At 38.2% G+C, this 25,653-nt stretch overlaps 3 protein-coding genes across 7 annotated transcripts in view; 2 read left to right on the top strand and 1 right to left on the bottom strand.

Annotated features, from left to right (window-relative positions):
- The first annotated feature begins 41 nt into the window (after nt 1-41).
- Nucleotides 42-7,356, top strand: SGCB (sarcoglycan beta). The gene is made up of 6 exons (XM_066185729.1): nt 42-90; nt 1,565-1,774; nt 2,557-2,742; nt 2,844-3,035; nt 3,546-3,677; nt 4,546-7,356. Exons 1-6 carry the CDS (start codon nt 67-69, stop codon nt 4,747-4,749), a joined length of 948 nt encoding a protein of 315 aa, XP_066041826.1. The 5' UTR covers nt 42-66; the 3' UTR covers nt 4,750-7,356.
- A 441-nt stretch (nt 7,357-7,797) lies between these two features.
- Nucleotides 7,798-15,903, top strand: LRRC66 (leucine rich repeat containing 66). Its single transcript, XM_066185735.1, has 4 exons — nt 7,798-8,293; nt 10,669-10,838; nt 11,366-11,696; nt 13,101-15,903. The coding sequence occupies exons 1-4, from the start codon at nt 7,798-7,800 to the stop codon at nt 15,866-15,868; spliced, it is 3,765 nt and encodes a 1,254-aa protein (XP_066041832.1). The 3' UTR covers nt 15,869-15,903.
- A 3,886-nt stretch (nt 15,904-19,789) lies between these two features.
- The window catches only part of DCUN1D4 (defective in cullin neddylation 1 domain containing 4), a 41,890-nt gene continuing 36,026 nt past the window's right edge, over nt 19,790-25,653 (bottom strand). For all 5 annotated transcript variants that reach the window (XM_066185730.1, XM_066185731.1, XM_066185733.1 and 2 more), the window contains 3 exons: nt 24,786-24,890; nt 24,228-24,330; nt 19,790-24,117 (listed from right to left, as the gene is read on the bottom strand). In XM_066185730.1, coding sequence (XP_066041827.1) covers nt 24,062-24,117; nt 24,228-24,330; nt 24,786-24,890 — 264 coding nt within the window. In that variant the 3' untranslated portion in view covers nt 19,790-24,061. The remainder of the gene's footprint in view (nt 24,118-24,227; nt 24,331-24,785; nt 24,891-25,653) is intronic.

Here is a 25,653-nt window from a genome sequence, read left to right as displayed (position 1 = left end):
AGGACCCGGCTCGCGGAGCGGCACCAGGGGGCGCTCGCGGCCCCCGCGCAGCGGCGGCGGGGCAAGATGGCGGCGGCCGCCCCCGAGCAGGTCCGACCGCAACGGGACATGGGCACGGGGAGGCGGCGGCGCCGTCCCCGCCGGGATCAGGGGGGACCGGGCCCGCGGGGAGCAGGCGGTCCGGCCGGGGGTGCTGCTCGCGGAGGGGGCGCTCGGGCGGGGGCGCCATTTTCGCCGCGGTGGGCGAGGCTGGTGTGGCGCCGGAGCGCTCCGGCTGGGGAGGGGGGAAACGGCGCTCGGGCGGCGCTTGCCGCCCCGTGCCCGGCGGTGTCCGGGCAGGACGGGCTCGGCCGTGCCGGGGAGAGGCGGCCCGAGCCTGCTGTCCGGGCGGGGCGGCTCGGAGCGGCGCCGTCCTGCCCGCAGGCGTGGGTGTGCGACAGACAGAAATTCCGTGTGCCCTGGCAGCCAGGCGTCTGGCGTTCGGGCGCTGCGGGGACGCTGCCGCCGCGCCTGTCGAGGCGCTTGGCACTGGCGAGGGGCGGGAGGCGGCGGCGGGTGCCTGCGGGGCCGCGCAGCTTGTGTGTGTCCTGCAGGGTCACAGTGGGTCCAGAACATCTCCGAGGGGCAGAACCCTCCGTGAACTTGTCCAGGTCAAGCATCTTTCTCAACACCATCTCTTACCACTTCAGCAGCAGAAGGAAAACACGGTGTTGTTTCATCAGCGTAGACTTGTGCAAGTGCAGTTAAGGTGTAGCTTTAGGATTCAAGTGAACAAACTTAATTCCGTCCAAAAGATCAAACTTCTCCTTTGATGTGAAGATGTGAATTCCTAAATAACAAACCGTTCCGTTCAAGGGAAGTGGAAAAAAATTTCGGACAGCTACAAAAATACATTAAAGGTTTATTTTCACTACGAATATGTACAAGCGTTATCTCTATTAATTTGTTACATTGACAGGATATCCCTTACAATCTCCTAACTTCAAATTATCACATGAAAGCTACTCTGGCCAAGTTCCCCATGCCAGGTTTGAAGCCTCACACTATCTTTCTCAGTGCTGCATGCAAGCAACAGGAGTTGAATGCAAACCCTGTACTGTCCAACTAATTTAAAAACTGTATCCACCATGCTCTTTTTGAATAGTCACTGAGAGTCTATCACACATGAGCATGGAGGGAACTAAAATCATGTGTACTGGCAGATGACCTGCAGGACTATGTCCTGTATCATCTCTGAGAGGTAAAAACTTGATTAATTTCTTGGTAGCTGGTTTTAGGTTTTTAACTGTAACAATGGAATAATTCCTATCTGCCATGATAAAAATGAGATATAAAGTCATATATTGTCTTGAAGCATCTGGATTTTAAATTTAGTCATTATGTTAGCAGAGGTTGCTGTGGTTCTAAGTGTGTATTCTGACAGCAGGGTGGCAGACTGAAATCTAATACTGAACATAATATCCAATACATTCCACTAGTCAGTTTACATTTTTGCATACATATGTGTGTGTCATTGTAGCTAATTTACATGCCTTTTAAAGCTAACCCATGCCTTGTGTTACAGCAAAGTTCTAACGGCCCAGTGAAGAAGTCTATGCGAGAGAAGGCTGTGGAACGCAGGAACGTTAATAAGGAGCACAACAGTAACTTCAAAGCAGGATACATTCCAATTGATGAAGACCGTCTCCATAAGACAGGATTACGTGGCAGGAAAGGCAACTTGGCCATATGTGTGATTGTTGTTCTTTTTATTTTGGCTGTCATCAATCTGATTGTGAGTATAATAGCTATAGTGTAAGTAACATTGGGTCGTATTTCATTCTGACAGTTCACTGAAAAAATAAAACTTTTCCAGTATGGCTGAGGACTTAAAATGTACTGAAGGAGATTCTTGTTTTTCTCCTTTCTTTTTAGTTCTTCTGTAGTCTGAGCAAGATTAGGTGGAAGAAGGTGTAGGTTCAGGCATGGTTATTTCAGTTATCATCGTCACCCCATGAGAAGTGTTACTAGTACATATGCATTCGGGATATACAGCATATAAAACATGGTTATATTTTACATTACAGAGCTTTATGTGAATATTCAGAATTAACCAGGCACTGCACTTTAAAGCTTCATTGTTCTAATAACCACATTTTTATTGCTTGGTCAATAAGAAATAATAAATTAATTTTCATAATTGCACATGCATCTCTGAGGATGCATTCTTGCAGTTCAGCGTTAAGTATATACCAAGCTGAACTGTTCAGGAAATCTGTCAGTGGTTACCCTTAAACAGAAAAAAGATGTAACTATGAATGTGATTTAATATCTTATATATATAGAAATAATTTTAATTACTGTTTCTAGTAAGTCTAAAAATAATTTAAAATGCTTTTCATAATTAAATGCGTTACGATGTTTTCAACAGAGACAGACTAAAGTAAACTCATACTTAAAGCTTACTTAAACACCGCCATTAATAATTGTTCAAATAAAACATCTAATTAATACAATAATTGTGGTAGGAAGATCTGAACAATGAACGTAATCGTTGAATATGTGTTTCTCTTTCAGATTACCCTGGTTATCTGGGCAGTGATAAGAATTGGTCCCAATGGTTGTGACAGTATGGAATTCCATGAGAGTGGCTTGCTGCGGTTTAAGCAAGTGTCTGACATGGGTGTTATACATCCCTTATATAAAAGCACTGTAGGAGGGAGACGGAATGAAGACTTGGTGATCACTGGGAATAATCAGCCTGTAAGTTTTACCATGAATTGAAAGTTTGTGAGCAACACTAGAGAATTAAAGTCATATTGCTAATTTGAAACATCATTAAGTTCATGACTTTGTTTCTGTAGATTGTATTTCAGCAAGGAACAACCAAGCTTAGTGTGGAAAAAGACAAAACTTCTATTACCAGCGATATTGGCATGGAATTTGTTGACCCACGAACACAAAATACTTTGTTCAGTACCGACTATGAAACTCATGAATTTCATCTGCCAAATGGAGTTAAAATCTTGAATGTACAAAAGGCCTCTACAGAAAGGGTATGTCTCTTCTATTTTTTATAAGTAATGAGAATACAGCCCATTGTTTGTTTGTGTAACAGTAGAGTAGGGTTAGTGGTTTTATAGTGGGGTGAATGTGCCTTTGGAAGCACTGAGCAATCCTGTTGCAGAAAAACCATCCACAACTATTAATACACAGGAGGAACAGATTAAGTGAAAACGGAGGAGTAAGTTTGCATAATCGGTCTTAACAGGAAGCCTGTATTTGGTACAAGTGTTAGCTGTGTATCCCATAAAATTGTCATATGAATTGTTCTTTTTATACAAAAAATTAATTTTACATTCCTTCCAAAATTCAGTAGTCCTGTTTTAAAACTGAACATGGGAAATAACAAATAGCAGAAGCTAATGGCAGAAGGGCAAAATGAACAATCCAGTTTTTTATTAAACTGCACAGCACTACTCTTAAGGTAATTAAAGTTACTCAGACAAACACAAGGGGCACATTTTCACTGATCTGTAATACAGTTTTTTTGGTTATGTTCTTAGATTACCAGCAATGCAACCAGTGATCTAAACATAAAGGTTGATGGTCGTGCCATTGTCCGGGGAAATGAAGGTGTTTTCATCACAGGCAAGACAATTGAGTTTCGAATGGGTGGAAACATGGAACTTAAAGCAGTAAGTATTTCAAACTAAAGCAGTTTTTTAAACAGCTTCGTTTCAAATTTAGGCTGATAGTAAACTGATGTAGCTTTGTATCATTTCAAATTTTATATAAATTACTCATGCACAGAAGTCAGTAGGATTTAAATAGATGGTTTATTACTTTGCTGTTAAGTAGTGGTTGAGTGGCTCCAGGTAACATTGATTTACTACTATTAAGACACCAAAAACCTACAATGCAGTTAAAGCTAAGATGTTGGCCTCTGTACTGACATGAATACCAAAGGGAGTTAATCTCCTTTGGAAGCTTAACCAGGGTTGGCAACCTTTGCCAGAGGAGCAGAGCATATAGTTTGGAGCATTACCTTCTGTGCTGCTGCTGTAAGATTCACTGGCATTCCTTTAAGATTTTTGGAGATTAAGATGGCAGATATATGGAATGATGGAAAAGAAGGATAAAAAGAAAGGTATATGCACTTTCAAGTGTGAATGAATTTCATGTATGAATTCAAACACTGTTTCCTGTCGGTATTTTATATTTACTGGATTTGCTAATAAGAATGTAAAGTAGAAAGTCACCCTACTGCTGTCTTTCTCAATATCAATCTAGCACTGGAATAGCAAAGTACATTGCTGACCATAGTCAAGAAATCCATAGGCATTGCTATAATTGTCATTAAAAAATTAAACATTTGCATACGTACCTTTTTTATTACTGTTGATTCTACAGCCACCCTAGAGATGTTATTTATCCATTAAACCAGCTTTTCCTTCTCAAAAACAATCTGCCTTATTTACACTGTAATTCTACAACTTCTTTTTTTTTTTCTTTTTTTTTTTTTTTCTTTTTTTTTTTCTTTTTTTTTTTTTCTTTCCTTATTAGGAAAACAGCATTATCCTGAACGGAACTGTGATGGTCAGCCCGTCACGACTGCCAAGTTCCTCTCACGGGGAACAGTTCAATAACGGCAACTGGCTGCGCTTCAAGCTGTGCATGTGTGCGGACGGGACGCTGTTCAAGGTTCAGGTGACAGGGCACAACATGGGCTGCCAGACCTCTGTCAACCCATGTGGAGCCACACACTGAAACAAACTGCTGCTGGGACAGGTCTCCTTTGTGTTTACACGTGTTTGTATGAAGTAATTGCATGCCTTCAAGGGTTTCTTTTTTTACTGCAGTTTATACTAACATTTCTTACACAGTATTTTTAAGGAAAGGCTGTTGCGGTCAGCAGTATTAGGTCATCATCCTATTAGCTGCACTACTGGCACTGAATCTGTAGGCTTTCAGTGTACATGCATACTGAAGTACCTTCTCAAATTGGAATCAGTAGAATATATGTAAAGAACATGATCTTGGCAACAACTCTAGTGCCTACAGTTGTCCCTTGAGGAGGTTTTTGTCCTGTCTCAGGACCTTGAAGACTGCTGAGAACACAACTGCAGTCTGAAGTACTTCAACAGGAATGTCAATTTTTTGTTAGAAATAGATTTTCCTAGGATGGCTGAAGTGGCAGACTTTTCTTTCTTGTTGATGCATTGATTTACCCCAAACCTAGGTGGTTTGTACTTGTGGTTTACCAGATGTGTACTGAGAGGGGTAATGCCAGATTCACTTTAAAATATCGCATTATTTTTGCCATTTATTCTCATATTATTAAAAAAAAATGTGCTATCATAAATAATATTTTCAAAGTAATACTGAGTATGGAAATGTAGCTTGAATTTTGAAGTAGTCTTGCAGTTATTGAAGTGTTGCTTGAACTTTCATTCTGTCTGTGCAGTTAATGCATTTTGCAGTTGCCTAATTTATGTGAAGTACTTATAAAATGTGTTTATATTAGAAGTACATTTTTAAAGATGTACTTACAACTTGCTTACTACCCAAAATAGTGTTTTCCTGGGTGCTCTAATATGAACAGTGTCTGAGTCCATTACTCGATAGGTAATAATCTAAGCTTAACTGTTGAGCAGTGTCTGAGGTCAGATCTCTCCTTCCCCATAAATTTCAGTACTGATGCATTACTGAGAATATCAGAATTAAGTTCTGAAGTTAAACTGCAGGTTTTTAATTCTAAATGTGATGGTAGGACATCAGAGTAAACACATGTGTATCAGAATTTGTCAACAGTGAAACTATGGTGAACTGGGGCCTATTACAGCCTTCCAGTGGCATTTGCAGTGATGTGTTTTGTGCTAAAAATAAACCAGCTATTTATAAGATTTCTTCTTTCCTTCTTTCCCCACCCCATGTATTTCTTCAGTTTAAAATAGCTTTGTTTTGCAGTAGCATCAAATAACCTTAATATTGGAGGTCTCAAAAAGCTGTTTGTAACAGCTTTTTTACAAGTTTTTTGACAAGCACACATTTCTTGACCTTCAAGTTGTGCAAGTTTTACACATTAACTTCAGAATTGATTATTTGTTACATGAAGTAAACAATCTACCCTTGTTTTACAGTGCTTAAAGTACATAGAATTCCATGAAATACGAATCAGGTCCTGCTGTAACAAGAAATTCAACTCTACGGCCCCAATTTCTGAACTTAGTGGAAGGCAGTAAACGCTCATGCAGAACGTGTATGGGTGGAAGTGATTTCTGGAGGGATATTCATAAGTCAGGCATTACAGAACACAGGGGAGGGTCAGAGGAGTTGTATTTCTCTCACTGCTCAAAGGCAATGCTAGATTTTAACGCTCAGTAGTTGTTGTGGTTTTGGGGCTGGTCAGCAGTGGAGCTGTTCTGACAAAATCAGAATAAGCAGAATATAATGTAGCAAAAAACACTTGAGTTCTCACACTGAAGATTATGGGGAAGTACTAACATTTTGCATACTGCCTTTATGGACCTCATACTTTTAGCAGAGATAACTTTAACACACATTTTGCTGCTTTACACCCATCTTTGCTTCTAAGCAGTACCTGAATATCTGTTACAGTTAAGAGGAGGAAATAAACTAATGTTTTTCAAATTTTAACTCTCATGCTAATGGCAGCTTGTCACTTTATGTATACAAATGTAAACACATATTAAAAATATAAAGAGCAGTGTCCTCAAAGCTGAAGTACATCTTGAAAATGCCTTGGTCAACTAGATTACATATGTATTAAAGCTCTTCTCTGATTAATACTGACACGTCTGTATGCTAGTATTGGATTCCTGTAATTATCAATACTGCTTTTAAAAATACTGTGTGCAATGTACAGCTGAAAGATTTGTCACAAAGGTACTCTTAAATCATGATCTGCAGAATTGTTTTTGAAGTGTGGATTTTTTTGTCAAAATGTAGCAAAACCAATCATAAAAATACCAAATGAAATAAATTATCAAATTTGCTAGCCACTATGTATTGTTAATATATTTTATATTTATATTACCAGTTTGAGAAATATTGGCACCACACATGCCTTCTGTTGAGCATTTATTTATCTTCTAACTGCCTAAGGTACATTTTTCTATATGTATGTTCTAGTGAGTAGAACACTGTTTATTTCAGTCCCACAAACGCACTGAAGATTCTGTATGTATAAAGTGCATTCTACATGCCTGTGTAAAATGCCATACTGGGTACGCTGAAACAACTTGCATGTGAAGAGTTCTCACCATCTGTACGTGTGGCGGTTGTTCCAATGGGTGAAAGGCTGTAGAATTTTAAATGTTTGTTTTGAAATAAAACAATAAATTTTAAGATGCAGCTGCAGTTCAGAAGTGCTATTTTTAAAGCTGTGAAGAATGTGTAAGAAACTGAAAGTATAAAAATTGTTCCACACCCATTTGTCATAGATTGTATGTGGTGGACTTTGCTCAGTGTAATTGTGTGCAATACCTGAAGCAGAGTTCAAAAGTCTCCACTGCTGTTAGATCTCAAGCTCCCAAGAAGCTGTGTTTCTTGACAAAAGGCTGGGAAAAAAAAAAAAGGTTCTAATTGTTTTTTGGGATAAATGGAGGGAGGGGGAGGTTACCAGTTTATGAATGTTCTTTTTGAAAATAAGACTCCAAAACTGAATGTTTAAGGCAGAAAGTTGGTAATGCTGGGGTTATTCGGTGTTGGTTTTTTATAATGTCAAACTATATTTGCTTTCTGTTCTTGTTGTGCTGAATTTAACTATAATTCTACATTTTAGACCTCGATACTATGGATAACCTTCACTTGCATGTCATAGCTGTGGTCCTTTACTTTAATCTTCCTGGATCAGTGGGAACCAAGTCACAGCGTATTCTTCCTGCTACACATCACCATTCAGAGTGCCAGTGGGATGGGCAGTTCTTACTGAACTGCTCTTTTACCAGAATATCTACTATTCCAGAAGATATATCACAAACAACAGTAACAGCTGATTTGAGTTACAATAATATTAAAACTTTTGTGTGCTCTGATGGAAGAAATGAAGAGTGGATGCTAAAACACCTGAACCTCAGTAACAACCTGCTTTCTGAACTCACTTTAACTACTTGTACAAATTTACCCATTTTAGAAACTCTAAACCTCAATGGTAATGCCATCCACACCCTCACACTGGACATGCCTACACCTGCACAAGGGTCTAAAAAGTACAGCATTGTTGATCGTCTCCTGCCTGCTTTGAAAGTACTGTCAGTTGAAAGAAATAATCTTAATACAGTCCCAAGAGGTAAGCATTTCAAAAATCTTTAAGGACTTGACTCCTAAGGGGTAGGTTGGTTTTGGATATAATTCATATACCTTACTGAATCCAGAATGTGGCTTTCTTGTTTTATTATACTTAAGGCAAGGGGAAGTTCCACTGGCAAATACAGAGGTGGAAGTAAATCGGCTGCTTGTTTAGTTTGTTAGGTTTTTTTAATACAGTCTTAGCAACTGTACTCTGTTAATAGTAGCCATATATAACCAGATTTGTCATTTTAGAGCCCAAGCAGTATTCTTGCTTGTTGTACAGAAATGAGGAGTAAGGATCTTTGGAAAAACACCAGCCTCCACATCCCAGTTGTGAACCTTAAAGGTCAAAAAAATTACAGCTCATGAATTTCATACTACCCTTCAGAAGGTAATCAACACTATGAAATAAAACTTCCTGCAGTTTCAGTATTTCAAAGACAGGAAAATATATTTTGTTCATTCCAAACAATTTTGCTCAGTACCGCTTAATCACAGTGACACCTTGGTGTAACAGGAGAGGGCTGTAAGGTTTCAAGAGACTCTGAGAAAGGTTTTGCTGGTCACTGAACTATGCAGCTTAGCCTTTATGCAGGGATGATTCACAGTGGCCAAATGGTTTAAATGAAGCAGAAGCTACCAGATGAGCAATGCTGTCCTATACAATATGTTGAATTTATTGATGTCTGATAACACCATCAGATTCATTAGAGTTTGAAAATACAGGAGGACAAGTGATGGACAAACAAAAATACCACTTATCCCACAAAGTCACACAAAGATAATATATTTGCCCCTACACAGGGTCATAAAAGTTCTGTTCTTCTCCTATTATGCTATTAAATAATTTCTGGCACACAGGAAACCCATTTCACTTAATGATTTTCTAGTGTTTGTAGAGACAAGGTATCTATATAGACAGTATAGCAAAACTTACATTATAAAATACATTGATGAAGATTTGATCTGTTTTGATAGATAAATATGACTGCCCATTATAAGATGCCTCAGAGGGTCAGTCAGATTAATCCTCTTCTATAAGAGACTCAATTTTTTAAGTTCAAATTGTTGTGCATGGTACCACCATACTTCAAGTTATACTTTAATCCTGTATTCATTTAAATACATGTTCAGAACCTTATTCTTGCCCAGAATACTTCACTAAAATTCTGAGGTTTAAGCTCTGGAAAGAAACCAAAACTGCAGTTCTACAGCAGAGGTTTCCTATAGAGATGCCCTTCTCCCAGCTCCCCAACCCCCTCCCCCAGGAGCGAGGCTGCTGCCCACTGCTGTCATACCAGTGCATATTTTTGGCACAAGCTTAAATTCAGGGAAGTAGCCACAGTACAATTCTTCACACAGGTGCAGTGATGAATTTATGAACTTACAGAACTTCTGTATGCCTTTCCTATCACCTACCTCTAGTTTTATACCAGGAATGAATCATTCCCTCTGCTTTTCACAATAAACCCGAAGATCAGTTACTCAGCAAACAGAGCTGCTGGCTGAGAAAAGCTGTTTCTGATAAACAAGGTGACACCAAGGGCAAAATTGTTAAGAACTAGTAGCTTCTCAACAATGCTGTATGATCAAAAATCACTTCAGAGTGACACTGTGGTGTTGAACACAGCATCAGCAGGGATGCTGAGTGTTCAAGTGCCTGCCTTTCCACTGGACCTTGCAGGCTGGAGCTTCAGGGGCTGCCTTCACAACACCTCAAAAAAAATGAGGTGTCTCCAGCAATCAAAAGTGTTCTTATATAAGGTGGATGTTTTTGTAACTAGGATACACTGAACATTATACTGCCAAGCTTCATAATTCACAGGCAGATGGGCACAAGCAACAGCGTGATTTTGTTTTCATTTCTTTTACATCCTAAGAGTACAGTTCAAATAATTCCACATATGAAAAACTCCCATGAAACTGCCCATGCAAACGGATAGGAGATACTATATCACCTTTTTCATCTTTATCTTTTACTTACAATTAACATATTTAGATCTTGTCAACTCAATATATTTTACCCTTTTCACATTCCTTTCCTACCTCTGGTTCTCCAGAGAAGCTTGCTCAAAGTACAGAGGTCACAATCAGAATAATTTTGATAGCACAAATAAATGCTAGTGCTTTTATGAACGTGTCAGTTTTTAAGACATTCCTTGACTGTGAATGTTTTAATGTGCCAGCCCTTGATGCTACACAGCTTTTAGAATGGGACAACCCCTGATCAGGAAAGGCATATCACAAAGGCTGCAGCCTCTCACTGCAATAGTGGAATGGGAAGGAGTTTTGTTGCAAAGAATTTTATAAAGACACTTGATCCAATTGGGAAAACAAAACTATAAAATGTAAAATAGGTTTTTTTCTTCCTAGGACTAGGCCTCCTGCAGTCTTTACAAACTGTCCATATGTCATCCAATGCCATACAACAGATTGGCCCAAAGGATTTTCAAAACTGTTCACAGCTGAAGGACATTGACCTGCGAAACAACAAGATAACTAAAATTCATCCAGATGTCTTCAGAGATCTCAACAAATTACAGGTTGTAAAGCAATACAACTGTTGCAATATTTTATGTTAATCATTAAAGGTATTATTTACCAACTATTAAGCATGATTATATGGTTCTGATTATAATACTAGTGTACAATTACAAAACTAGAGCAAATGGTGAAAATATTTTTATGTATTTACTTTTTATATGTAGGAAAACACATGCTGAAATGTACAAGATATAACCACAAATTCACAATTTCTCTATGCCATAAACCAATCCACAACTGCCTCAAACACACACATGTCCCTTTCTACCCCCATCCCTTCCATGGCAAGAGCCCTGCAGCTCCCTATTCACACAAAGGTAAGTCTACAATGGGAGAATTCTAAACACCACAATTTAAACTTTTCATCTAAGTTAAAAAGCTTAGATAACATTATTGAAATCCTAAGCAGATGTACTGTTCACAGAACAACAGAAGTGCCTGTACACTTAACCACTGTTGTAATATGTTGCAATAAGAATTCCACTTGTAAGCCTTATCAAATTAATTTTGAATTATTTTCAAATAGGTTTTGGATCTCCGTGAAAATGCTCTGACAATCCCTCTACCACAGATACTAGTCAGTTTGAACTTTTTTCAACTTGAAGTGTATTTGTCAAAGAATGCCTGGATATTTAACTGCAGGCTAAATGCTTTTAAACATTTATTTCATTTTGTCTTTGACACCACAAGGAAAAAATGGAGCCTTTCATACAGTAAGTCTGCCAGCAACTCCCAGAAACCTCTGCTGTATCTTTCAAGTTTCCATTTAAACTGCAGGGACAAAGTTTTGCTAAAAAGGGCCACAGTCCCAAAAGGGAACACATCAGTGCTGACCTGCAACTTGGACAATATAAGAGGTATGTATATCAGGCACTCCATACAAGTGCTGCTAAAATCCAAATGAATGCAGAATGATCAAATAAATCTGGTTTTAAAAAGTGTATTTCTAAAGACGCTGTTTAAAAATTACTGAGTAACAATTTAACATGCAAAAATATTTCATTAGAAACTAGTATTCTGCTTAGAATATTTGAAAGTTAGGCTTCCCGAGTCTTCACCTCCTTCCTTACATTAAAGGAGGAAATGATGCCAAATTATATACAAATAAGTTTCAAGAAGTAATGCATCGCAAATGTATTGGTTCATTTTGGACTGAACACAGGACAAAATAGTGAGGTGGCACTAAGGCATGTAGAAAACCATGAAGGATGCAATAGTTTTCAGTATTCAGCTACAGCAAAATGAATTGAAGGTTTATTTGCAGGGAAAAAGATTTCTGTTTCTTCTAAAAAAGTACAGCTACTGTAGCACACACTTACTTACATTTAAAATTAATAGAGAACACTGAGGGTATAAGCAACAAAACCTATAGAGCCAAGACTTACCATACAGATAGAAAACTAAGACCAAACTTAGACCAGAAGATGTATTTGTCATGTTCCATAAGGCAAAATGGTTTCACTCTAAATAACTAATACCACTTGGAGGTGGTAAGGCTCTCCCCTGGGAATACTTCATCCCCAAATGAAAATATGCAGGACATACCAGAAATGCCACCTGCTTTGTTTATTTACAAGAAGAGTCACAAAAACCTGGATAAAAATCAACACACTGGATTGCAGCAAAACTTAGCTGGGAACAAGAGCTCTTCCAAAGACAAAGCCAAAAATACAACCTTGAAACAAACTGCTAAAAGCCAACAACCAGCCATGGCCGACACTAGTTCAAGTTTGGAACAATTGCTTAGTCTGTACAAATACCTTTGATTTACAGACTTTTTGCTGCAGTCAGATCAGCAACTACGGGAAAATCACAGTGGTTGAAACACTGACAGGTAAGAGGTGATGTTTTATCCCAGAGCTGCACACTGACCATGCCCAGGCTGGAGAGCAGCTGGCTGTAGACATCTCTTCCACAAGGAAGATCAGCAGATGTTTCTAGTACAACCCTGAACTTGCTTAGATTGTTTCAGTGACCTCCTCCCTCACACTACCATTTTTCTTGTAAAGTCTGCAATTAAGACCCCACATGTACTGTGTTTTTAGATGGCAGGCAGTGGGGTAAGGCCTGCAATATAGTTTAACAGACTTTGTACCATGTAAAATTACTTAGGATGGATAAAAGGAAAATGGGGTATATAATAAACTGGTAAAATTATGAGAGATAGTCCAGAGTATATTCTAAATAACATCACTGGACCCTGCAAAACAAGTATACTGTGCTTTTAACAAAGACTGAGTTTGTATTTTCCTTCATTTCAGGCAATGGAATCACTTGGTGGACACCTAAGGGCAGAATTTCAAAAAATCACAGTCTTCCTCATATGACACTGGATAAAATGAATAATTTAGTGATACATGACGCTGAGAAAACTGCAGAAGGATTATATTTGTGTCTTTTTAACGCAACAAAAGAGAAATATCTCCTTTACAATACAGAGGTGAAGGAAGGTGTTTCAGCATTTTTGGTTAGAAAAGCCAGGGACATTAACACTGGCTTCAGACAGGAAGAAACACAGCCAAACTTTGCACTGGCTGTCTCCCTCTCTGTGGTCATTACATTTGTTTGTGCATTTTGTCTGGGTGCTTTTGCTAGACCCTACTTGGAAAGACTGTGGAGATACATGCGCAGGAACAAAAATTCAGGTTCAGAACAGACATATTCTAATCAAGCTTTTTCAGATGAAACCTTGAGCAGAGAGCCTTCTGCAAGCAAGCCAACAAATACGCAGCGTAATACGTTGCTTTGTGATAAGAATTTTTTAAGAAACACAGAGATTTTTCCCACAGAAACTTCTACTGTGTATCAAAATTTTACTGGCAGTGGTGTACATTCACCAAATCCCAAAGCAGAGTACCAGAAAAAAAGCAGTACTGAGATCAACATGAAGAAAATACCAGCGTTTCCAAAAGTCCGAACTAATACTGACAACAATGAAAGTACAAATATTTATGATACTGGACTATTTTTTGTAAAGACAGATTACCAGAACAGCAATGAAATAACACCAAACAGGAAAGTAAGAAACAACTCTGGTCTGCTGCGGTCTGAGATCACAAAAGCTACACCAGCTTCTCCAGAAAGAAAAGGTACTGTTCCACATAATGAACCCATGCACACTAGAAAATTTAGGCAGGGAATGCAAAGCTGTGAAGAACTTGGTTTAAATGGCAACGAAAATCTACCTAGTGATGTTGTACATTTTATTTCACCCAGAAGCTCCAGAAGAGATACAGATATTGAGAATTTAAGCATCTATGAAATAATAGAAAACTCTCCCCTTACGAAGCATTACTGTAAAAGGATACATTCAGATGAAAAAGATGTTTCAGCTGATATATTTGGTGACAGCTCTTCAGCTGAAGGGACTCCATTCACAATGAGTGACTGTAGTTCTTTAGCAGACTTTGAACTGGAACAACCTGATGTTAGTGACAACCTGCCAGTCTATCAGTCGTCGCTAGATGAAACCAATACAGACAGTGGAACTGAGAAGTTTGCAACACCACCAGAGTCTCCAACCATTACTGCTGAACTTCAGCAGATTTGGAAAAATCAAGAAGAGAACAGTGCCTATTTTGAAACCACTATTAATTATGGATCAGACACCACCATGCGTGAAACAGCATCCCCTTATTCAGATAAACGCATTGGCCACAAAAGTGTGTCAGATCCAGATACAGTTAGTTCTTCAAGTCAAGAAATTCCAGATACATTTGATTATTTTACTAATGTAGAGTCAACAGCACAAAACTCTATTTCTGATTCTATCCACAGTCAAAGTACAGATTTTAGTAACACGGTACTTAAGTTAAAACATTTTCCCACACGTGACACAGAGAAAACTTCTGAAGAGGATGAACTGCAGCTGTCTCCACTTCCTAGAGAACCACAGCATTCCCTCGGCTTCAGTCACACAGAACAGAAAGAAAAAGCACCAGCAGAAAGTAGAGAAGAAGAAGCACCAGCAGAAAGTAGAGAAGAAAATGCACCAGTAGAAAGTAGAGAAGAAAATGCACCAGCAGAAAGTAGAGAAGAAAATGCACCAGCAGAAAGTAGAGAAGAAAATGCACCAGCAGAAAGTAGAGAAGAAAATGCACCAGCAGAAAGTAGAGAAGAAAATGCACCAGTAGAAAGTAGAGAAGAAAATGCACCAGCAGAAAGTAGAGAAGAAAATGCACCAGTAGAAAGTAGAGAAGAAAATGCACCAGCAGAAAGTAGAGAAGAAAATGCACCAGTAGAAAGTACAGATGAGGACATAGCCAGGAACTCCCCTGAAAAGAATCATGGTGAAGCAGACATTACATTAAGAAGAAACATGAGTACACCTGAGGACAATGGCTTTATTTTTGTTCCCATTGATACTGGTTTGAATGAAGTTGTAAAAAAAACATCACTGCTGCATTCCAGCAAAGAATCATCTCTTCAATTGCTGCCTGAACACACAGCTGAAAAACATTTCATGTCTGTTACACAGCAAGATGACTTGCTACCACAGGGGAAGCAGGCTCGTGCAGATAAAATGCAAGGAGGTTCTGATGAGAATTCTGATGGATTCACAGAATTACAGGATACCAGCAATTGCAGTCTGCCTGATGAAATGCAGTCCTGTAATCCTACAGGAGTTCTGCTGCATCTTCATAGTTCTGGAAAAACACAGTCAGAATTCACAACAGATGATCACTTCCAGTTGGATCAGAGTGATGATGAGGATGGATATTCCTTCTCAATCCCACACGGTTTCTTCAATGAAAGTACACCATACAGTTCATGTTCCTTCCCACAAAAGCCTACAGGAAATACAATCTCTGAAAGCACTGATTCCAGCAAGATGAAGGATCATACTACTTTGACAGAACTGGAGAACCATTCTGATACAACTGTAGAACACCTCCAAAATTCCACTGAAAATCTCAGCCAAAAAAGTCAGACAAATTCAGGACAGGACCAGTTTTTTGTTAAGAAGAAAAGAGCATTTGATGGATTTGTTAATATTTTGCAAAGCAGGAGAACAAACTTCAACAGTTAGAAGACAAAACGGTAATACTAAGCTCCCACAGTGTTTGTGTCATTACAGCATGTGCAAACATTATTTTAAAAGTGAAATTACTTCTGTTTAGAAGGGTGCTCGTAAAAAACCCAATAACAGACTTTACAAAAAGCTACTCTAGAATATTAATAAAGCTGTTGCTGAATTATATTTACTTTCTCATTATTGGCAGTTGATATTAGTGTATAATTTCCCTTGGAATTTGTTTCAGATGCTCACTATTTTGACTTTTTGTCTAAAATAAATGCAACACGGAAATTTACGTTATATACTATTATTGTGTTTTCTTGTGGGACTCAACCTCTACAGTGAAATGGCACATACTACTGTCTTCTGCTTTTTGAGCCAGATTTGTGGATTATCTCTGAATTCCCAGTGTTGCAAAGATAAGTTAAGTCCAAGCAGTATCCAATTACATTTCAAAAATTACTTTTTAACTTGGCAGAAGAGAGAAAACCACCTTTCTCAAAGAAACAGAATAGAATTCAATTCTTGCAGAAACATCAGTTATAGAAATGTAGCTATAATGGGACATCACCCGAAGTTTGGAGATGTCGTAACATAGGCAGGGTAATTTACAAAAAGACAAAGGATCCTACACCCACTTGAGAATTTTAATTAAGGGGGAAAATCAAGAGCAGTTCAAAACTGCTATTTTAGAACATCAGTAGCCAAAAGATAGGAAATGTAAGGTAAAATGACCTCTGAATCTAGCCCAAGGCCCTTTCAACAGACTCAGTACCACTGAAGCAGTCCTTGAAGGGAAATGTCATCACGAAAGGGAGCAGACCCAGTTCTAGGAAAATGCAGGCAGCTGGCTACAACTCTGGGAAAACTCTTTCAAACACACAGTTTACTCCTAAACTCCAAACACAAGGAACACATTTCAATTCCATCACAAGAGAAGCAAGTCCAATGGCACACTGCATCACTGAAACTACCTTTAAAGAAAAAACTAAGAACCAAGAGCCACTGCCAGCTTTCAGTAAAGCTCATTATCCACACAAGTAGTTTGTGGTCAAAACAGCTTTAAAAATGCAATGCCTGAAAAAAGCATTGGTATTTTTGGTATCTATGAATTTTCAAACACTATTAACACTTCTCCAAGGCCTATCACCTTTTGGGTGTTGCAGCTGTTAACATGTTAAGAAATCTAACTATACAGACAAGGCAATTTAGTGAATCATGGGCAAAAAAATCCACTCTAGTGCTCTATTGATATCTCATCTACTGAAATGTTTTGCCATTTGCTTGTGCAACAGTCCAACAGGATTTCAGGATTTCAAAATATATACTGGAATATTATTTTCTCATCTTTTTTTTTCTGACCATGAGAATGCTTCAGAGGTGAGGCAGACAGTACACCACTTGTGAGATGCTGCAGGATTTCTAAGATTCCCTTTATGCCATAAAGTTGTGGAAAAGTTTCTGTCCTTGTCAGAAAGTAAATTCACTCGTTTATAGTGGGATTTTAACATGTGGCGAAGTATGCATTTGTATCTGTGCCTTATCTTGCCACTGTCCTTCGCTACTCATCTCTCCATTCTTACTATCACATCTTCATTCAAATCCAAACACTCAGCTGCTTCTCCTTCACATCAGTTCATTTCATTAGCAATTGCTCATTAATACAAAACCTTTGTATTTTCTGTGACTTCCACAGAGTATTCATCATACTCTGCTCCTCCCTACCCACCCCATGTTAGCATGCTCTTCTGTAAATAATTAGTTACACAGTCCCACACACACCAACCCTAAGATTGTATCCTCACTTTTCTTTACATTCATCCACTGCATTCTTGTTCACCCTGAAAACTGATTTAGCTTATTTGGCCACTAAGAATTTTCTAGGACACCTATACTAGTAGGAATCCCACAGCTGCTACTATCCCAGTTGACTGTGGGTAATCAGACAAAGTCACAAAATAAGCTCAATAAAAAGGTGCCTGAGTGTACGCTGTATGAATTTGTAAATGAAGCATGAGGAATCAGCCAAGAGGATGTTGGCAATAGTCTGGACACACTCTTCTCACATGGCAATGGCCTGCCAAGCTTCACAATCAACAGGACACAGAATCTCTCATACAGTGAATCAGGACAGGAGAAAAATAGAGAAAAGCAGACCAAGAACTTCAAATACAGTAATCAGAATGAAACAAAAGTCTCATTTTCAAACACATACTTATAGCAGTTTGATAATTATCAAGTTATTTGCTGTAGGTACAAAGCATTTCAATCTTTCCTGAATATACTGAAAATTGGGCTGGAAAATAACCCTAAAATATAGGGAGAAGACTTGCACATTTAACCTACGCATAATCAACAAAAGAAACTTTTTTGGATAGTAGCAGTAAATTTTTTCATGGTACTGTGACTCACCCCCTCTGATAAATACAGAAAAGCAACAGCCTACATTTGGAGAATTGGCAAAGCCAATCCCAACCTTCATCAGAAACATAAGCACAATGAAAAACTTCTTCAGGATGGGTTCTGCATTACAATATTCTAATTGCAATGTAAATACATTAATTTCAAGTAATTTTAAGTCAAAGTTGGAAGCAATATCTGGAGGTCACCCAGTCCAATGATCCTGATCAAGCAGAGCCACCTAGAGCCCGTTGTTCAGGACCACGTTTGGATGGCTTTTGAGTATCTCTAAGGATTGACTCTGTAACAATGCATGGCAACCCTCACAGAAAAATAGAGCACTTCCTGATGTTCAGATGGAGCCTCTTATGTTTCAGTTTATGCCCACTTGCCTCTGATCCTGTCACTGGGCACTAGCTGAAGAGTCTTAGTCTTCTTTACACCCTCCCTTCAGATATTTAAATACTTTAGTAAGACTTTCCACAGCACCTTCTCTTCTCCAGGCGAAACAGCTGTAAGCCCCTCCTCAGAGGAGAGAAGTTCCCAGTCCTTCGTTATCTTCACAGCCCTTTACTGGACCCTCTCTAGAATGTCACAGTGTCTCTGGTACTGGGGAGCCCGGAACTGGACACAGTACTTCAGTGTGGCCTCACCAGTGCTGTGCAGGAGGGAATAATCATCACTCAGCCTGCTGGCAATACTTTGTCTGAGCCAGACCAGGAACCACTCACCTTCTTCACAGCAAGGACTTGCTGCTGGCTCGTCTCTGACTTGGTGTCCACCAGGACCCCCAGTTCCTTTACTGCCAATCTGCTTTCCAGCTGGGTGGCCCTCAGCAGATGCTGGTGCAGGGTGTTGTTCCTCCCTGGCTGCAGGACTTTCCATTTCTCCTGGATGAAGCTCACATAGTTCCTGTCAGCCATTTCTCAAGCATGCTGAAGTCCCTCTGGAAGGCAGTATGATCCTCTGGCTTACCATCCTTTACTTCCAGCTCTGTCGTATCAGCAAACTTGCTGAGGAGACACTGTGCCCCATCCCCCAGGTCAGTAATGAAGCTGTTGAACAGGACTGGACCCAGCTCTGATCCTGGGGGTACAGGACTAGTTACTGGTCTCCAAACAGACTGTTCTGCAGAACACCACTCTCTGGGCCCTACAATTTTCAGTTTTCAGTCCACACACCAACAGCTTTTCTAGGAGGACCTTGTGGGTCAAAAGGCTGGACCAATATGAGTGGGTAACAATTACGCTTCTGTAAAATTTTGTCTTGAGACATTTCTGCTCAAATTGACTTATTGTTGAAAACTTTTGTATTACAGTACTGTTTTACACTGACACATTGCATTTGAACAATAACCTTTTTGAAACAAGTACCTGTTCCCAACAGTGTTAAATACTGATTTGCTCTACTATTAGAAACAAGGGGGACAAGATCCTATGCACAAATTCTCTGCTGATATTTGATAAAGGCTGCCTGCTGATGTATGTTCAGATATGAGAACTTCTGAAGTACAAATCACAGAAAAATCTGAAGTCAGATTCTGAAACCAACACAAATACTGTTTATTTGTGGGATACCATTTTACAACACCATGAAAAGACCTAAAAAAATCAACTGGATTAACTCATGTTAGGTGGCATAATAGTATTTTCATCATATTGTGAGCTACAGAAGTTTTGCACACCTTATTTATGTAATATCCAAATAACTAAGACATAAAGCATTCACAGTTACAAGTTAACTGCTGTTCCTGCAACAGCAGTGTCAATAGGTGCTATTTTGACACATGTACACATACACACACACAGTGGGGGAGTGGGTGAAGATTTAAAAAATAAAAGCTAGCAAACGAATAACAAAGTGCAGAATTTTGGTCTCATTTACAGAAAACAACCTATTCAGTTTGTGGATGGATTCTGTATACTTTTAGAGCAATATGAAAAGACAAAATATAAGGCCTAGAAAGAGGTGTGTTAGCAGCTATAAATAAAACCAGGGCATAAGCTAACCTTTAAAGCTGCCTATATAAATTGCAAGAGTATCACACAATTTGTTGGACTTGTGACTAAAGCTCAACGGACATGTGGGAAAACCTTAACACAACTGAAGTCCATTTCTTGTCCTTCAAAATAGTAACTTAGGAACATTAATGAAGCAGCAATAAGCTGTAGCTATTTTTGATTGTGTGAGCCTATTTCTGATAAAATAAAACACACGTGTTTCTGGTAAAACAGGAGAAGTCTCTACAGAATTAGAAATGGCTACACAAAGGTAACCCAAGTATTTATTGTAGCTTAAAGATAACCTTAAAGAGGTTTTAACTGAAAAGTCAAGTACATAAATTATTTCAGTAATTTCTATGTTCTTCATCCTGCTTTCCTTGGAAAAGATAAAAAGTGAAGAAACAACAGTAATAGAGAATTATATTAGTACTTTAAATACTTAGTATCACTTTGCTTTAGAAGGAAATTAATTCATGGACTGTTTTGGCTACTAATATTAATAGAATCATTTAGGTTGAAAAGATCCTTAAGATTACTGAGTTCAAAGAGCTCCAAATGTTTGTCATCTATCAAACAACATCAACTGCTATAGTCTCTGGACACTGTTTTCCTTTCACTAACTGTCTTCCCAATTTACATCTCCCAAATACCAAAAATGAACTGTAGATTGATCATCAAGTTTCTGCTAAAAGTTCAATAGCGGTACACCAGAAACATTAGCACAAGACCCATGACACTTTTTCAGGAATGACCTCTTAGTGTCTTGTCCCATAAAACAGCATATTTAGTACATTACTTTTCATAAGGGTTAGGGCGGGGAAGCCCGCAATCAAACAACAACAACAAAAAAACTACATCAGCTACTTCATGGCACAATAAACAAAAAAAAGCAAATGCTACACTTGTACTAAATACAAGATTAACTGACTAGGTTAGCTAAGTTTTCACAACTATTAAAAGTTTCTCCAGTATACAGGAGCAGGCAATGTTAGGATCTGCTTATCAGCATTTATAGCAAAACCAGCAGGATGGGTAGCACAGGGAAGCTCATCAAACCACACAGGTCCAATTTAGTCTATTTGTTCACTATAAATGTCAGTAAAGCTGTCTCTACAAGCTGTAATTGAATCTGTGATTTACTTTATGAAGATGCATGTTTATAAACCTGCTGATGGCTACAAATTGATACTGTTTCAAATGGAAGAAAAAATTTGCAGCATCTGATTCATTTCCAAACACATTCTTCCTTCCCATCACTCCCAACTACTTTTGCCCAAATTAAAAAAAAAAAAAAAACAAGTTTGTTTGCTTACACAACACAAGTACTTTCTGAGCTTTCTTTCCCTGTTTCTTTGCATTTAATTAAACTTTTTATTTTGATAAACATTTACAAAACTGCCAACACCTGGCTGAACCGATTTCTGTCAACCCTGTTATATGAAAGCTATACCTGTAACAGTAAGAGATTAAAAGTGTCTTTGGCTTTTGCTTCCATTATTGGAAGCTCAGTTATTTGTGACATACAAAACCTTTTATATAAACTTGTATTTGTTGCAAGATTCACACTAATTTGTGCTGAACAGTTTCCTAGAGTCAACAGCTAGCTTAAAGAACAATTACACCTATCTCACTTAAAATCTTGGCAATCACAATTTGGCCTAATGTTAAAAGTTATATTGCTTCTAAGTTCATTCTTTGAAGAACTAAACCAGCAGCTCCACCGGTATTTCATTACAGTAATACTATTGCAATATACACATTTATATCAGAAGTCTTAATAAAAGGTGTGTTTTCTTAAGAGGCTTAGTGTAAACATTAAATACCACACTCCACTCAATTAGTTTCTTGTGCAAACTGGCATCAAACATGGAATTAAGGTTATGTGCATTAGTACATGAGAAAGTACTGTGTATATTTTACCACTACTAACTTTAAAATGCACTATTTAGTTTTACAGAAATCCAAAAGTAGTTATTTCACAGGAAAGGTAGTATTTTTTTCTTAGTATCATGAAATTCTAGGTTTTGTATATGCATGTATATTGTATATTTACGTATATACAAATATACACAAACAGACATGCAGTTTTTGTCTTTGGCAGCTGAGCTTGAAAAACAAAAACCAAGAACAACAACAAACAGATCTGAACACAACTGACCACCTGTAGCACCACAATTATAATCTCCTGGCCCAGGGCAGCAAACTAATGAGCTTTTGCTAAACGAGGCTTAATCCTGAAAGGAGTAAAGTCAATGACAGTTGTTCCTGACTTGATGGCAAGGATAGAACCTTCAACACAGAAAAAAATTTCACTTTTAACATAAAATGCTTTCCTCCTGTTCCTCTGGATCTCATTCTAGGGAAATAACAAAACTGCCAATACTTTGTAAAATATTTCTACAGAAAATCTGTTGTTCCAAAACACCCGTTGGCCCTTTGTTGTTAAATGCTCCATGAACCGATGACATTTTAGCAAATCCTTAGGGATCAAAGTTTAATAGCACCAGATACTTTAAGGACCTATTTATAAATATAAACACTAACATTACTTAATAAAGAAAGGTAAGGCAAAGACAACGTGACAAAATTACAGAACTTAAAAATTATTCCATCCACTCATTTTTCCCCAAAATAATCACTAGAACCATCCCATACAAATAAACAGATGAGTGAAACAGGCAGCGGTCCCTACTAAAAAGTACTGTCATTTAATGCTGGTGTCTTACATGTCCATTGCCTGCAATGGACATTCTGCCAGGAAACTTTAATCCCCAACAGGAAAGAAAACATTGTATTTTGACTATTCAATATCGTAGCTGTAAGTACTTAGAAACCCGAAGCTGGAGGCCCTTGGAAAGAGTAGTTTTACAAACAAAAAAAAATCCCCAAAACCTTTATTATGTCTGTTCTAAGGCTTAGCACACTTCATTCCCCAAACCACTAATTTCAGCTAGAATTTTCAATGTCATTGGGTCACTAGATCCCAACATAGACCAAACACTCTTGGTACACCAAAAATTAAAAGGAGTATGCCAAAGGCAATTTACAAAAGTCTAAAACCCATTTTTAAAAGGTACTTTAATGTGTTCATTTGTACCTGTAATGACTACTGCAGTTTTAACATTAGAAAGTCAGTACTTTTTTCTTCGAATGGAAATCATCTGTGGCATGTACAACTATTACAGTGTTTAAATATTTATACGTATATATATCTTTTTTTTAAGACACCAATGTCTCATTCCTATAAAGCATTAGGTCAGGTTTGGCGAATTCTGGTGAAGGAAATCACAGCACGTCTTCTCAGAAATTGGCATCTCAGATAGTAACATTGAAACTGTAAATAGTTCTTCACATAATTATGTCCAGAAAGTCTGAAATGCTACATTTGAGACCAAAAGAAAAACAAAACAACTAAAGTTTCAATAGACATGTAAGTGATGATTAGAAATATGCCACAAAATTATTTTTACAATACATTTCTGCAGAAATAATTCCTAGGTGAAGCCTTTGTTTATACACATATACAAAATTTAGACAGCGATATACACATAATCACAGTGAAGACTCTGGCAAGTTCACCAATTCGTAGTGTAAATACAAAATGCAAAGCAGCCTTCAAAGAGAACAATGCTAAACAGCAAGCATAGCTAGCTTGTTAAATAGCAAACATCGAAAGTTCCCTGCCAAAGGGATGCAGTGCAAGAAAAGCAGCATGCACTTTGATACAAATAGCAGTTTATGGCTAATGGTTGACATAACTGTGGTAACAGTGACTCTCGAGTGGCTGTGCATAGTTAAACTCCTATGTCATCTGTTTTCCTTTATACCATTCCACAAACTCATCCAACAACACTGGCCCTGTGGAGAGATCAAATAACTGTATTTTACAAAATTTTGTAAAAGGACACTGAATGATTAAGCTCAGAGAAATAAATTATTTTAGAACATCAACATATGGTAGTACTTACAGGCTCCATCTTCATCATAGTTACTGAGGTCAAGGTTAATTGTTCTGCTGAATTCAAGAACGTTACACCATTGGTCCTTATTGATAACTTTGTATTTTGATTGCTGCTTGAGGCAAGAAACAGAAATTACTGAAATGTATTTTCAACTGTCTCAAACTCAGATTTTCTTACAAAAATTTTAAACTTTGTGATGCATTGTTGTTTTAATCTGTACATGCCATCTAAAACTAAAAAGGATTAAACCAGCAAGTATTTAAACCAGTGTTGAATCATGCTTCTGATTAAGACATCTTTTACAGGCCAAACATACAGCAATAAAATAAAGTCCAGCAGCAAATAAATAACATTCTATAGTTTGTTCTGCATTACACAAATCTTAACAGCATAGGAATTTGGGAAAAAGGAAGAAAAGAGAGATAACCAGTTGCATGTGCTGCTTTGGTGGTTACTATTTCCTAATCAGACCACAGCATTCTTAGCTGTTTATTCTACCTCGAGTTAAAAGTATCAGGGAAGACAGATTAAAAAACCCCCATCATTCTGTTTCAAATTTCATACCTCTAGAAACTGATGAAATACTGGAAAAAGGGACCATGCTTTTCCTAAAAGAAGGCCCAACATACACTTGGCAGTATTGATATCTAGGCTGCGCTGGTCCTTTTCCTGTATGAAAAGGTCAAAAAGGAAAACAGAACATGAATTCCAGATTTTTCCATTTCCCTCTCAGCTCACCCATGGACAAAATAAATTAACAAATAAATAATACACAACAGTATCTAATAGTGTTTTTTAATAAAACACAACTTGCCAGTAACATTTCCTTCCTTATAGGTAATGGCTTGTTATACAGAGATGCTGTTTTTTATAGATGTTCCCAATAAAACACCACTGTTACGGCAAATGAGGCATAAGGTCATTTTTGGCTTCTGACCTCCCTAGCAAGCAATGGCCATCAGGTCCCCAGCCATGTTGGCAAATATCCTCTGCACAGGCACACCTCTCAGAATAGCAATGCTCTGCCATAGCATTACAACTACCTGGACTGTCAATAGACACTCAGTGCTACTTTACACCTCCTTCACTACGTGAGACTGAGCCAAGGGAGGAACTTTGGTCTGTTATTCTGATTACACGAAATTCAGATTAAATTATCAAATGAGCAGACAGAACATAATACACTAGCACATTGAGACTCCTCTCTGGACTGTACAGTTAAAGTTCAATGTAGTAACAGTATATTTAAGCTTAAGGGCTGCATGGTTTTTTTTTTTTTCTGCTAAGTAAAAGCAGCAGCATCTGTACTCAGCAGGTTTGTTAATCAGTGGCAAATATTTAGTAACATAACCTCTGCACATCTCAGAGTAACACAAATGTGTATGATTCCATTTTTTAAAGTAGTTGATTCATCTACATTTGTTATCACAAA

This window comes from Chamaea fasciata, unplaced genomic scaffold (assembly GCF_029207755.1).
Source record: "Chamaea fasciata isolate MVZ Bird 193981 ecotype frontalis unplaced genomic scaffold, bChaFas1.0.hap1 SCAF_6, whole genome shotgun sequence".
Lineage (NCBI taxonomy): Eukaryota > Metazoa > Chordata > Aves > Passeriformes > Sylviidae > Chamaea > Chamaea fasciata.
The sequence above is the reverse complement of the archived record's forward strand: the minus strand, read 5'-3'. Positions and strand labels throughout refer to the sequence as shown.